At 54.7% G+C, this 12,782-nt stretch overlaps 1 protein-coding gene across 1 annotated transcript in view; it reads right to left on the bottom strand.

The window, feature by feature from the left end:
• Positions 1 to 12,341, bottom strand: part of CHRDL2 (chordin like 2) — a 37,430-nt gene extending 25,089 nt beyond the window's left edge. Inside the window, 7 exon segments of the mRNA XM_075140444.1 lie at positions 2,923 to 3,013; positions 3,015 to 3,241; positions 3,244 to 3,300; positions 3,392 to 3,440; position 11,774; positions 11,825 to 11,927; positions 12,232 to 12,341. Of these exon segments, the coding sequence (XP_074996545.1) occupies positions 2,923 to 3,013; positions 3,015 to 3,241; positions 3,244 to 3,300; positions 3,392 to 3,440; position 11,774; positions 11,825 to 11,927; positions 12,232 to 12,295 (592 nt within the window). The 5' untranslated portion in view covers positions 12,296 to 12,341.
• Positions 12,342 to 12,782: the final 441 nt, after the last annotated feature.

Below are 12,782 nucleotides of genomic sequence, written 5' to 3'. Positions count from 1 at the left end.
CCTTGACCCGTGGCTAGAAAGGGGCTAATGCACCCGCAAGACCCCAAAGCGTGGAAAGCCCTGTGCCTCAGTTTCCCTACCAGGGACTTTCACTCCAGGTACCGAACTGGCTCCAACAAGGACGCTGCCGAAACATCCCGCAGGTCTCACCTCACTTGTCCCTCGTTTCATCTCATGGCACAGGGGTTTCTCACATCTCTGCGTCCCCGGGAGATTCCCCCACAGCTCTCCCCCAAGCAGGACACGTCTGAGCCGGGCTCCCGGTCCTGACAGCTTTTTTGGAGGTCACACACCTGCCAGCCAGCACCGCGCCAGGCGTGCAGGGGTGTATTTATGCAAACCAGTTTGCAAGTTTTAAGAGCGGCCATAAATAAAGTATAAAAAGCACTGTCTGGTACAGAAAGTCCAGGCACTCCTATGACAGCCCTGTATTTATGAAGGGCTTAAAATGCATCTTAGCTGAGAAGGGACTGGTTAAAACACACCCAGCCCTTGACATGTGGCATCCTAACGACTCCGCTCACGTCCACATCGCTTCCCACACACTTGCCTGGCTCAGTCCTGGGCTGGGAATTTCTGCTCGGGACTTTGGGAGCCTGGAAAACTCTGCAGCTCTGCAAATGCAGCCTCACAAAGCATCGCTGAGCTCCCCAGGGAGGAGAAGCCAAGAGAAGTCCTGGACCCAAGGCACCCCCGCGGGCTCTGCGAGCAGCAGATGGGACCCCGTTTCCCTCCTCTCCTTCCCAAGGGGATGCTCCGTTGTCTAAAGCGGGGTGTGCAGCCCTCGCCTCTCCCTTACCGTGGCCACCGGCAGGATTTGCTTTTCATCCCCGTCGTTCCCATCTTGGACCGCTCAGTCCCTTGTCACGCTGGATCCGAACTCGTAGGACAGACAGATCCCACAAACCCCCTTTTCTCCAGGAACCACGTTAAAAAGAAATTAAACGGCGACTTCCAAGCTCCTGGGGAAAACCACTGCCCCGCGCTCTCCAGAGATGCTGGCGTTTAAATGCCTCCAGGCAAAACATCATTGCGTTCAACTATTGCTGCTGAATTACTCATAGCGGCCGGGCTGCAGCACATTCGGCCCAGTAACCTGTGCCTCTGATATTTTTTCAGCTGAGAGTGTAAATCCCCTAAAATAGCCTGTTTCTGTGGGCAAATTCTTCTTTTCTGACTTGCCTTCAAGCCCGAGCGTTTCTGCTTCTCACCTATTTTTAGCCACGACACTGTAGGTCTCTTGGCTGATGAGCCTTCTCGTAACTAATTTATTCCTGTCTCCATTCTCCCTGAGCACTCAGCCCTGAGGAAAAAGTGAGGCCGTGAGCTGCAGAGGTGGACAGCCGAGAAAAGACCACGATTTGGTGAGGACTTTGTCACCAAGGCCCCCCTGCCCTCGACCACAGGGCACCTGCAGCCCCAGCCAAGCCCCTCATACTGTGGGATGCGCCCGGCAGCAGAGCCAAAGCGATGCGGAGCTGGGGGTGATGCCGGACCTCCCTGCTCCAATCCTGCCCTTGTCTCACAGTCCCCAGCTCTTTATCACCATCATCAAAAATCCCGCAAACAGACCCCAGCGCTTCCTCCCAAAGCAGACAAACCCCTATTGTCCCCATTCTGATTTGTGCCCAATTTAGGGGCTCTGCTACCATCAGCCTGAAGAGTGAACACCTCACCTAGAATCTGTTTCACCTTCTGGACATGTCTCCATCCTCCTCCTAACATGGGTACCACGGTTAACGCAGCCCTGGCAGAGGCAGGGAGTCAAACCCACATCCCTCGTGCAAGAAACGGATGCTGTGGTCTGAGCTCAGCGGCTTTCGATGAACCCAGAGAAGGGAAAGGAGCCAAACTCACCCGGATTTTGCTCTCCAAGGCTCTGCACAGCCCCATCCATCCGCCCGCCTTTCCCCCCCAGCACACCCCACCGCCGGGACAAGCAACCCAGCGCTTACATTTTGGGTCGGCGCTCTAGGAGGACGATTATTTGTCGAGTGCCTAATGCACTGCTGGCAGCGGGCAAGTCGTAAATCACCCTAATGCAGCCACCGACAGACTCTACTGGGATTTCAGGAGATTAAAGGGGAGAATATATGTAGGGACACCACGGGTCCTGCTCTGGTTTGCTCAGCGCTTGGGTGGCTTTGTGATGTTGTAGGGGTACCCAGCACCCGCTGGTGGGGTCCCAGTGCTTTGCCCAAGCCAAACGCACCTCCTGGCCCCAATCAACACCTCCAGCATCCTCCAAGCTGCTAAACAGCCCTGACCAAGTCCTTCAAGCTTTTTTGTACAAGGAGGTGCTGAACCTCCCTTCCCTTCCCCATCCCAAATTTTATCTGCCCCAGTCAGCCAGCTGGGAGCAGGACCAAGGAGAGAACAAGGGATGGCCATGGAGATGGACAAGGGACGGACATGGAGAAAAGTCCCCAGCTTTGGTTTGGAAGGTCATTTCCCCAAATTGCCCACGTCCCCGTCCACCCTCAGAGAGGAGATGCAGCCAGGTGGGGTGGGATCTGTGCAGGGCACGGGCTGTAATTCAACCTCCTGCCCTACGCGATTTCTAGCCCACGGGAGGGGAGTCCCAGACCTTCAGCACGTCTCTGCCAGCCCACGAAACCCCACAGCCCCCTCACCAGCACGCAGCAGTGTGCTGGGCGCCGTACGTCCCTGCAAAGCAGCCAGGGACAGCAGCGGGTGGAGGGGGGCACAGCCACCTCCCCAACAGTGCAGGATGGGGGACCTGGCTTTGCAGCATGGCCTGGGACATCCTGGCCATGGGGGACCGGCACCTGCCATGGCGAGGAGCCTCCCCGTGTCCCTAACCATGCCCGCAAAGCCCCCCCGCAACCTCTTGGGGACCCCGGCGATGGGGACACTGAGGCATGGAGGGACCCAGCGCAGCCGGGAAGGGAGGGGACTTACGAGCCCGGGCTCGGCTCTCGGAGGCGAAGAGGAGCAGCAGGCACCGCAGAAGGAAGGCGAGGGGACCCGCCCCGGGAAGCATCGCAGACCGGCGATCGGCGCCCGGGGGCTTCGGTCCCGGTGCCCGGGGTTGTCTTGGTCCCGGAGTCCGGGGGTGCCGCTGCCCGATGTCCCGGTGCTGGACCCGGTGCCGTGCCCGGTGATGTCTCGGTCCCGGTGCCGGGGGACTTCGCTCCCGCTGCCGGTGCCCGGCGGTGCCGCGGTCTCTGTCCCGGCGTCGGATATCTCGGGGCCGGTGCCGGTGCCCGAGGATGTCGGTGCCCGCGGGTTTCGGTGCCCGGGATGCCGAGGTGCCGGTGGCCGGGGATGTTGGTGCCGGGGGTGCCGGTGCCGGGGGTACCGCGGTGCCGATGCCTGGAGATGCCGGTGGCCGGGGATGCCGGAGCCGGGGGTGCCGCGGCGCCGGTGCCGGTGCCGGTGCCCGGCGGGGCTCGTCTCGCTCCGATCAAAGGCGCCTCCTTTAGGGAGAACCGAGGAGTTTGTTTGTTGGTATTAAAGGCGGAGATGGGGGGGAGGGGGGGGAGAGATCTGCAGGGTGGGTGTTTTTTTTAATTATTATTATTTTCCCACTTTTTTGGGGTGTTTTAGGAAATTCCTCGGCGGCGGGAGGGCGGAGGGAGGGAGGGCGGGCGGAGAGGGTGTGCGGGAGCCGCAGGTTTAACCCCTGCCTCCCTGCAGCCTGGCCGGGGCTGGAGGTGCTACGAGCCGGGAGGTGACACTAATGGGATATGTCACCCCCATACACAAGGCCCGGCTGCAGCTCTTCTCCCTGTTAAACCCCGCCTGGCTCTGAGTCGCTTGAGCTCCCCCCCGGGAGAGGTTTAAACCCCCACGCTGGGGTTGAGCCCACGCAGATGCGTCTACCCCATCCCGGGGCGAAGCCAGGCCTGGCACAGCTCCTAGCATCTCACGTTCCGAGTGGGGCAAAGCAGAAATCCGGGCTGCAGCCTCCCCTCCCAGGGCTCTGCTCCACCACCGGGGTCCCCCAGTTCCCAGTAAATCCCAGTTCCCTTCCCAGTGCCATGGACGGGCTCCTTCCTTCCCAGGGCAGCAGGGTGCAGGTATCCCCCCCTGTACCCACAGCAGGCAGGGGCAGAGGTTTCAGAGAGACAAAGCAGTCGAGCTCGCTCTCCCCACCAGCTGCTTTACATTCCTCCAGCTGCATAAAGCCATCTTAAATGACCAGCGTAGCCCCTGCCTGCAGGAATACCCCCCGGCTCCCAGCCATGATCCCAAATCCTCCTCCCACCACCCCAGGGGAGCAGAAAGCAGCGCTTGCACCTCAGCTGCCCTTCGTCTCCACAGCACGGAGCTGCTGGGCATAAAATGCCGTTGGTTGGAAAGCCACCGGTCACGCAGTCACGCCTGGAGAAGCCACCTCGCCTCCAGACACGTTGCTCCTGTTCCCGCTGCTCCCCAAATTCTGCACGAAGTAGTCCAGCTCTTACTGCCAGCCCTGTTCTGCCTGTCTGTGGGGCTCAGCTTTCTGCTCTCCAGGACCCTTGTGGAGAAGTTGGGCAGCACTGGATCCTCCCTGAGCAGCCATGTCCACTCAGCAGTGCTGCTTCCCATGGCCAAAATAACCCAGGGCCACCAGTCCATTATGGAGATGGGTTCCTGCAGCTTCCTTGGACCCCCAAGGCCAGATTTTGCGTGGTTTTTTACCCATTTCTCCTGCTCCTCCTTCACAACTCATACTTCCAGGGCTGCTTAGAGCGAGACACTTTATTAGCACAAGAAATACAGGCTTTATCGTAGTTCTGAACACCTTCACACCTCCACTCGGCCCCAGGCAGGCTTGGATGGAGGTCCCAGACCTTGCAGGAGCCCTTTGCAAATGGCTTCATCTCTACACCATGGGGTCTCTCTCTTCCCCTCGTCTTCTTCTGCTTCCTCCCACCACTGGCCAGGGAGAGACTGTCATCACCTGCAACCTACACCCCCAGCACCAGGTGACCAGAGATCTCCTCTATCAGCCAAGTTATTATTTATTTTCCTCCATTAATTCAAGCTGCGGATCAGGCTTTCCAGGGTGTGAGATCTTTGTGCCCAACGCCAACCCACTCGAGAGTGGCACCAAGCCACCAGCCTGCCAACAACTCCAAGGTGGCCCCAAACCCCTTATCCAGCCACCTTCCCCATTTGGCTCAGAGAGAAAAGCAGTCAAGGAGAATTTCTGCAGCAAAAACTCGTCTTTCCATCCATCTCTTCTTTCCGCCTGCCTCCAGCCCTGCCCCAGCAGCCAAACACATCCCTCTGTACCAAACTACGTCTGTAGGTACCTGTTCCTGGAGCTGGATATGAGAGAGGGAAATCTCCTTTGTAATAAGAAATGTGTTTTAATAACACTGTAAATCATGAGCTTTGTTATTTTCTCTTTAAGCTGCTGAGCGTAGTAAGTCAAGGTGCATTTCCGCACCTGCGTGGGCTGGACGCATCTTCCGAGAAGAAGGTGGCAATCACCTAACCATGGCTAGCAAATGCAAAAGGGTCCTCACCCCACCTGGACTCTCCCATAGGGGAATATCTGTGATCCTCAAAGAGCACAGCCCTGTGCACAGAGCAGGAGACAGAGCTGGGTTGTCTGTGGGGATTGTCACAGGTCTACTTGTTTACAAGCTCCAAAAATCATTTTGCCGCTCGGTGCCCCCCCCTGCGAATTGCGAGCATGATTCTGCTGAAGGACCAAGTCACTACAGGGGAATGTAGGAGCTGCTCTGCACATCGTCTGGCACCTACCACCGACGGAAAGCACAGGCAGTGCTGCTGTTGTTGCATTTCAGGGTTAACCGGAGCAATCCTGACATGACCACACACCTTCAAGACAAACTACAAAGCCGGGTTTTAGAGAAGGCAGCAACGTGCCTTGTGGATTACAGCATCTGATGTGTGAGCGCAACGCAAAGCCCGGGATGGTCCACGCTGCCCGCCCCTCCTCTGAGCAATGGGTCGGTACTCCTGCAGCCTCCATGTAGGTCTGGGACGGAGACGTCCCATGTTGTGGTTGAAGGACCCGCATTTTTTCCCCGTCTTACTGTCCCTGTCCATTATCTGCATGCGGCAGCTCCGTGCCTCCATGCCATGCAGATTCACACCAGCCAGGTTCAACTCACCCAACAGTTCCCAACGTACCCCCAGCTTCCCTTGTTTCACCGCTCCACTCTTTACCAGATCCCTGCAAATTTTGCTAGCAATGCCCCTCTATTTCTTCCTATGCCTCAATAAAGATATTAAAGTGTTTTGAGTAAACAGCAGGCTCCTTCCAGCTCCCACCAGGAACAGCCGGTACCTCCTCTCCCAGCTCTTCCCTTGCACAGGGCAGACTTGAAAAGCCCATTTGTAGCGTAGGTCTGTGGGCAAGTTATGAAAGTGCTTAGAAAAATGGGGACATGAAGCTCAAGTCAATGAAGTTATTTTGCGTCTCTGCTGCAACAGCAACAGCTGAATTCAGGACTGTAGATCCTGGCCCTGCATCAGGGCTAAAACTTATGGGAAAGTTCAGCCATGTCCTAAGCGCAGACCCAGGAAATAAAGGCCAGCCTTGTCAGGAGCAAGGTGCTGTGTTACATCTCTGTTGCGTCTCATAAAGAATACATTCACCCTTTGGCAAAAACGAGGCTCTTTATCTTCATCTGCGAAGAAATCCGGCTGACAGTTTGATACTGCCAACATCAATCCATCTGTGATCATGAATCAGGCTCCAAAAACCATGGGATTGGCTTGCAAAGAATAAAACTTGGGTCTTTTAAATTTGCCTTCTGGTTCCTGAGCCTTTAGGTTAAACTCACTTCATGTTTTCTGGGCAATTGAGAAGCCGAGATGATCCCTTTTTTAATTTTTTTTCAAATGAAAACTGAGATTCTCCTACAAACTACTGAATAAACAGCGTGGGCTCCAATAACATCCCCCGCCACACAAGCCTCGTGGCAGGATCGTGAGCTGGCCAGGCTGGAGGAGCTGGCTGCACACCATACCTTTCCCTGGAAGTTTGCAGCCCAGCATCCCCGACGTTTGATCCAGCACACGTCTGCAGCCAGGAGAAACGCATATGCAAGGGCTGCCAGCTGCAGGCGACGGAGCTGGAAACCTGCAGGACCATGAACCGTTGCAAGCCAGACTAAAGAAACCAGGCTGCAGGAGTGAGTCCTGTCCTGGGGACAGAGGAGCTGCTGCCTCACTTGACATCGGGCTGCAAAAGCCTGATGTGGTTTGTTCTGCTCGGGCGTGAAGGCTGCCCATCCTGGGGAACGCAGGAGTAAATCCTGATTATCAGTCACCCCACAGTGAAAACCACAGTCCCCGTTCATGCCCCGCAGCCAGCCCACCCCACTGACCCTCAGCCAGCTACACAATCCAAGCTGGCACCAACCTCCTTTCATCAGGCAGGGAAAATCACCTCCCATGAGTGGATTCTGCTTTTTTTTTTTTTAAACACAGGCTGTGGCACGAGACCCTGAGCAAAACCATCACAGCCTCGTGGGAACTGCGGCCGGTCAGAGGGCAGATGTGCTGGCACCCGAATTTGGGGCTGCGCAAAGCAGAGGCGAGATTCCTGTTGCAATCCCAGTCTTCCTCCATCCCTGTTGATGACTAGTGACTGTGTCCTTTATTTCTGGCATGCATTTGAGGAGGAGTCGATGCATCCTACATCAGCATGCCAGAGGTCCAAGCTAGAGTCAGGGGAGATGGAGGTGGAAATGGAGCCCTCCCATCCCAGCAAGATGGACATGAAATGGGATGACTGCTCTCCGCCATACTCCACAGAGGTACAGTTAAATCAAGCAAAATCCAAATTTTCTTCATACTACAACTTCACAAAACTCCCCTCCTATACCTCGAGTCTCGTGGGTTTCCTCTCCTCGTCCGGGGATTTGAAAGCTGGTTCATGCCACTTCTGCAGAGAGACACGAGCTCATGGTACCTCCCAGACAAGAGTGATATCTCCAAAGCCCCCCAAGAGCAGAAGACATGCCGGCAACACTGGCAGCCCAGCCTGAGCCTCGCTGCAGAGGCAGAGTTCAAACAGGGCTGAGGCACAGCCCCGACTCATCCCCTCCGTCTGCTTTCCCACACCGCCTTGTTTTCGTGAGCTTTATCCCTCCCTCCCACTGCCCTCCTCAAGGAGGGGTCTCCTCACTTTTGTCACTTCTACATGGTGCTGCCGTTGTGCTCTCTCTACAGAAGGATGAGGTCCTGCAAAGTCCTGCTTGGAGAGCACCACCCACAAGCTGGATACCTGGAAATGCTTCCTATCAGCCCTTTTCCTATTTATCTCTCTTTTTGGCCTTTCCAGCAGGCAGCAGCTATGAATTCTCCCTCAAATCCAAGAGTGGCCACCACAGAGAAGTCGGTCTCCTCCACCTCTCAAAGCCTTGAGCCCAAGCATGGGTTGGGCAGGAGTGTAAGACTCCTAGTCCTGGCCCATCCTACTCGACAGCCCTCCTCCCTGTAGGCACAGAAGCCACCAGGAGGTAGAGAGGGACATTTGGATAATTGGGGCTGACGGCTTGGGTGGCTGGTCCCTCAGGGCACCACGCAGAAACGGACAGCTGGATGGGGAGGCAAAACATCTCTCTGCGAGCTGCAGAGTCAATCTTGCCTTCCTGCACGATACCCCAGGAGCTCCTCTCACGGCTGGCTCTGCAGCTCCCATCAGGGTGAGAAGAGGAGAGCTGGGAGGATCCTTCAGGCTGAGCCTTGGCCTGTCTTTATGCTGTTCCTTCGCATGCATTAAACCAGCAGTGGAGCAATGCTGTAATTCACAGCAGTGAAACCACAGGAGAGGAGCTGCCTCCTTCCCATGACTGACGGTGTAACCCTTGAACTCCTCAGTGGGCTCGTTGCAGCCACCTCTGCAGCTGGTCTTCTGCGCCGCCTCGACCCAGGACCTGGCTTTGGTTCAGTGATGGCAGGAGATGTGCCTCCAAGCTAGAAGTCAGCACTGAATATCTCCTGGAGCTGCAAGGAGACACCTTGCCTGCAAGCAATCAGCACCTCCTCGCGACGCAGCAGCTCAGGGAAGCTGCCTCCGGCTGCAGTTCTAATACAAACATCACCTTACACAGCATCTGATTTCCTGCTCCCATCCTGATGAGTGATTAATGCCATCGAGAGCTCCTCCTGAAGGTCTTTTGAAAGCAACTGTGTTTGGGGGACGTTCAAACAGAGCGTTCACCGTGGAGCAGTCCCGGAGATTGCTCTGCCCAATGGACAGAAACAGACGTGAAACTCTGGCTCACTCAGGAGCTTTATCACATCTCATACCACACCTCGAGCTACAGAGACTGTCTACAGAGGACATCACTCTACCTCTCCTGAGGATATCACCCTACCTCTCCTGACTCATGCTCCAGGGAAAGGAAGGAACAGCCTTTACATCTATCACCCTACAGCAATCTAACAACCTGCAGGACCAGTGCTGGAGGCAACATAATGTTACAGCACCTTGAACGCAAAGTGTGTTCCCAAGGGCTTTGTGGAGCTGCAACAGGATCCAGTCAACCCCTGCAACAGCACGTGCCAGCTCTGGGTTGCCAGCATCTGAGAACGTCTGTTCCCCGAGCAAACAGACGTAACTACTGCAGGCATGGATCTGAGTGCCGGAGGACTTTCAAGAGCTCTAAAACTGCACCTTTGGGGATTTAAGGCAGTCAATGACTGATGAGGCTTAAAAAGATAATTTACCAATGGAATACGTAGTCCAACCTGGAATGGGAAATCTGGTAATTTTTTTAGCATCTGAGCGTGTTGCCAAGCACAATCCAACGCATGGTAAATAGTCTGTACTCAGCGATAGAGAAAGGACAGTGCGTAAGAGATTCCCCTCCACAGATGGAGATCAGCAACCAAAGCAAGGGGGAAGGACACAGAGGAAAAATGGGGGAGCACAGTGCCCTAGGCCTGTCCATATCTCCTGTCTCCACTGCGACACCTCCCCATCTGTACTCCGTAGCAAGCCATGGTCAGCTTGCCCCAGCCAGGGCCAGCATCATCGCCAGGAGGACCACAAAGAGAAACGGTGGTGGCAAAACCCTGCCAGCTCGTCGGGAGAGGTGAGAAGCAGAGAAATGTTCCCCGGCAGGCTGGGCATGGCAGAGGTTTTGGCTTGGGGTGGCGGGATGCGAGGCTGGAGCCTTGCACGGGCTTAGGATACCCTCTGCAGGCCATTGCTGAGCTCCGCACATCCCGAATCGTAGAATCACAGAATGGTTTGGGACGGAAGAGACCTTCAAAGATCACCTAGTGCAACCCCCCTGCCATGGGCAGGGACATCTTCCACTAGAACAGGTTGCTCAGAGCCCCGTGCAACCTGGCCTTGAACACTTCCAATGAGGGGGCATCCACAACCTCTCTGGGCAACTTGTGCCAGCGTCTCACCTCCCTTACCGTTAAACATTCCTTCCTGATGTCCAATTTAAACCTACCCTCTTTCAGTTTAAAACCGTTGCTCCTTGCAGCGGTTTGGGTTGGAAAACAAGCTGGAGACACAGAAACCAAGTTGTGTCTAGGGTGGGCTGGATGTGCAGGAGTAATTTGGCAGAATATCTGGCAGAGATCCCTTTCCAAACCTGCTGTCGCTAGGACCTCTGCAGAGAGCTAAAGCTCTGCATGGTGGCTTGTCCCACGAGTGGCTTTGGTGCGGAACTGTCTCCTCTTCGCACGTTCTCTGTCCCTCCCCGAGGGCTCCCCAGGCCCCAGCTCCCAGGTCAGGCTGATCCCGGGGAGCTTTGTGGGGGTCCAGGGCGTCCATGGGAATAACGCGCCCCATCTAACTCTGTCTAGCCGCAGCACCTACAGGACAGGCACCCGAGTTGCTGGACTAAGTCCAGTCCCAGCACCAAACCGCTGCCTCCCTCACATCTCCATTTGTCTTAATAAAGTCACTACAATTTTTTTGTTTCCTGGAAATCAGCTTTTTCGTCAACTGGCATTTTGTGGATCCCCACAATGGCGGGGATCGATGCACTGATATCCTTTTAGTCATTTGACGGCTAAAATAAAGACAACTAAAGATAGAAGTGTGGGTGAGATAGCAAGTAAATGATAACCCCTAGCAAGTTCCTGGCACACGTTTAGAGGCTGTTTCTTGGGCACAGATCTTGCCTCCCTCTCTCCAACCATGGGTCTTTCAAGGAGGCCCAAAGGTGTAGGGCTTCACCTCCATCTCTGCAGCCACATTTTCTCTGGTGCCTACCCGATGTCTAGGGTAGATGAGAGACTTCATCAGAAGGACCTGACAAAATATGGTGAAAAGACAGATTGTTTTAGCACCCCAGTAAATAGATGAAAAGAAGCAGAAAAGCAGCACAAGAGATTTCCATAGCAACCAGTGCAGAGGCTCTGCCTCCTCTGATTTTCTCTGATTCACCTTCCCTGCACACAGATAATCCCGGGGTGCTGGTATGATCACTGACCCCGCTGGAAAGGGATGGTCTTAAAGGAGGTGTGGTGAGCACGTGATGGAGCCAGGCGGACAGAAATCCCCTGCACCGGCTCCTTCACCAAAGGAAGCACCAAGTTCCTCTGGAGGGGGATTCTGAAACTAAGGCTTGCTTAAAAATGCCAAAAAAAAAAACCCTGCAAAGCCAAGTCATGCTCTCAGAGCCCCGAGTACAATTGCCATTGCAGTGACATCCAGCTCAAGCACTACTAACATCTGCGTTTCAGGCAATACATAGAAAAGCAAGAGTTCTGTTTGACTTTAAAATAAAGCCGCACACAGACTCGCTGCACCTTTGGTCTTCCCAGGGAAAAAAAAAAAGGAAAAACAAAACCAAAACCATAAAGTCACCCTGGCCAAGCTGAGGCTAAGAAAGAAGTTCTCGCACACCTGAAGATGAACTGGTAGGAAGCAATGTCCTGGGGGAAGCCAATGAAGCAGCTGGGTTGGAGAGCAGAGAGGCAGCAACTGGGGGCATCAAAGCAGGAGCATGGCTGGGGCAGCCCTGTGAGAAGAAACACGTCTTCTGAGCCACGCTGGCGTTTGAGATTTCTTCCTCTACTTATCCTAGAGATATGTAATAGAAACAAATACTTGTTCAGACAGGATGGCAGGTAGGGGGAGACAGCCCAACTAGACCGGACAAATCCCAGGCTTAAATTTCAATAAGGGAAATTCAGGTAAAAGAGTGAGAAACTAAAAGATTGGGACTGATCATTTGAGAAGACTTCAGGGTCCCCACTGCTGGAGATCTTTGAGAATAGGCTGAACATATCTGTCAGCGATGACATACACAGAGCTGAAGTCACCTTGGACTGAAATGTAGAGGCAATCTGGATTGCCATGTCCAGACCTCTGTCCGAAGGCTGCCATGAAGCAGAGGTTTAGTTCTGATGGTCAACAGGGCATCCACACCACATTTCACACTGGGACACATAACCTCCCGACATCCCACCTAACGAACAGATTAACACACCAGGGGAGTGCCTCTGAGCTCAAAGACCTCTCCTGCACCTACAGCCCTGAAGCAGCAGGGAGTTTGGGTAAAAATCAATCCAGCACCTCTGGATGTCTGGACTGGGGTGAAATGCCTTTAAACACATTTGCTGCTGGTTGTTAAGGGTGTTAGGCATTGGAAAGCGGGATGTGCAAACCCAAGGCATGGCTTCTTCGTGCTCTGTCCTGCTCAGCACACAGCTTTGCAAAAAAAAACCAACTCCCCAAGCAGATGCCCCAAAAACACGTGCATGAGCTGATGGTTTGGTGGCATTTACTGATACCTCATACATGCCCCATCCCCAAACCCTCTGCCCTGCCCCTCCACAATGGCTTCCTGAAGCCTTTGAACGTCCCTGTGTAA

This window comes from Calonectris borealis, chromosome 1, assembly GCF_964195595.1.
Source record: "Calonectris borealis chromosome 1, bCalBor7.hap1.2, whole genome shotgun sequence".
Taxonomy (NCBI): domain Eukaryota; kingdom Metazoa; phylum Chordata; class Aves; order Procellariiformes; family Procellariidae; genus Calonectris; species Calonectris borealis.
This window is presented reverse-complemented; position numbering and strand designations above follow the sequence as displayed.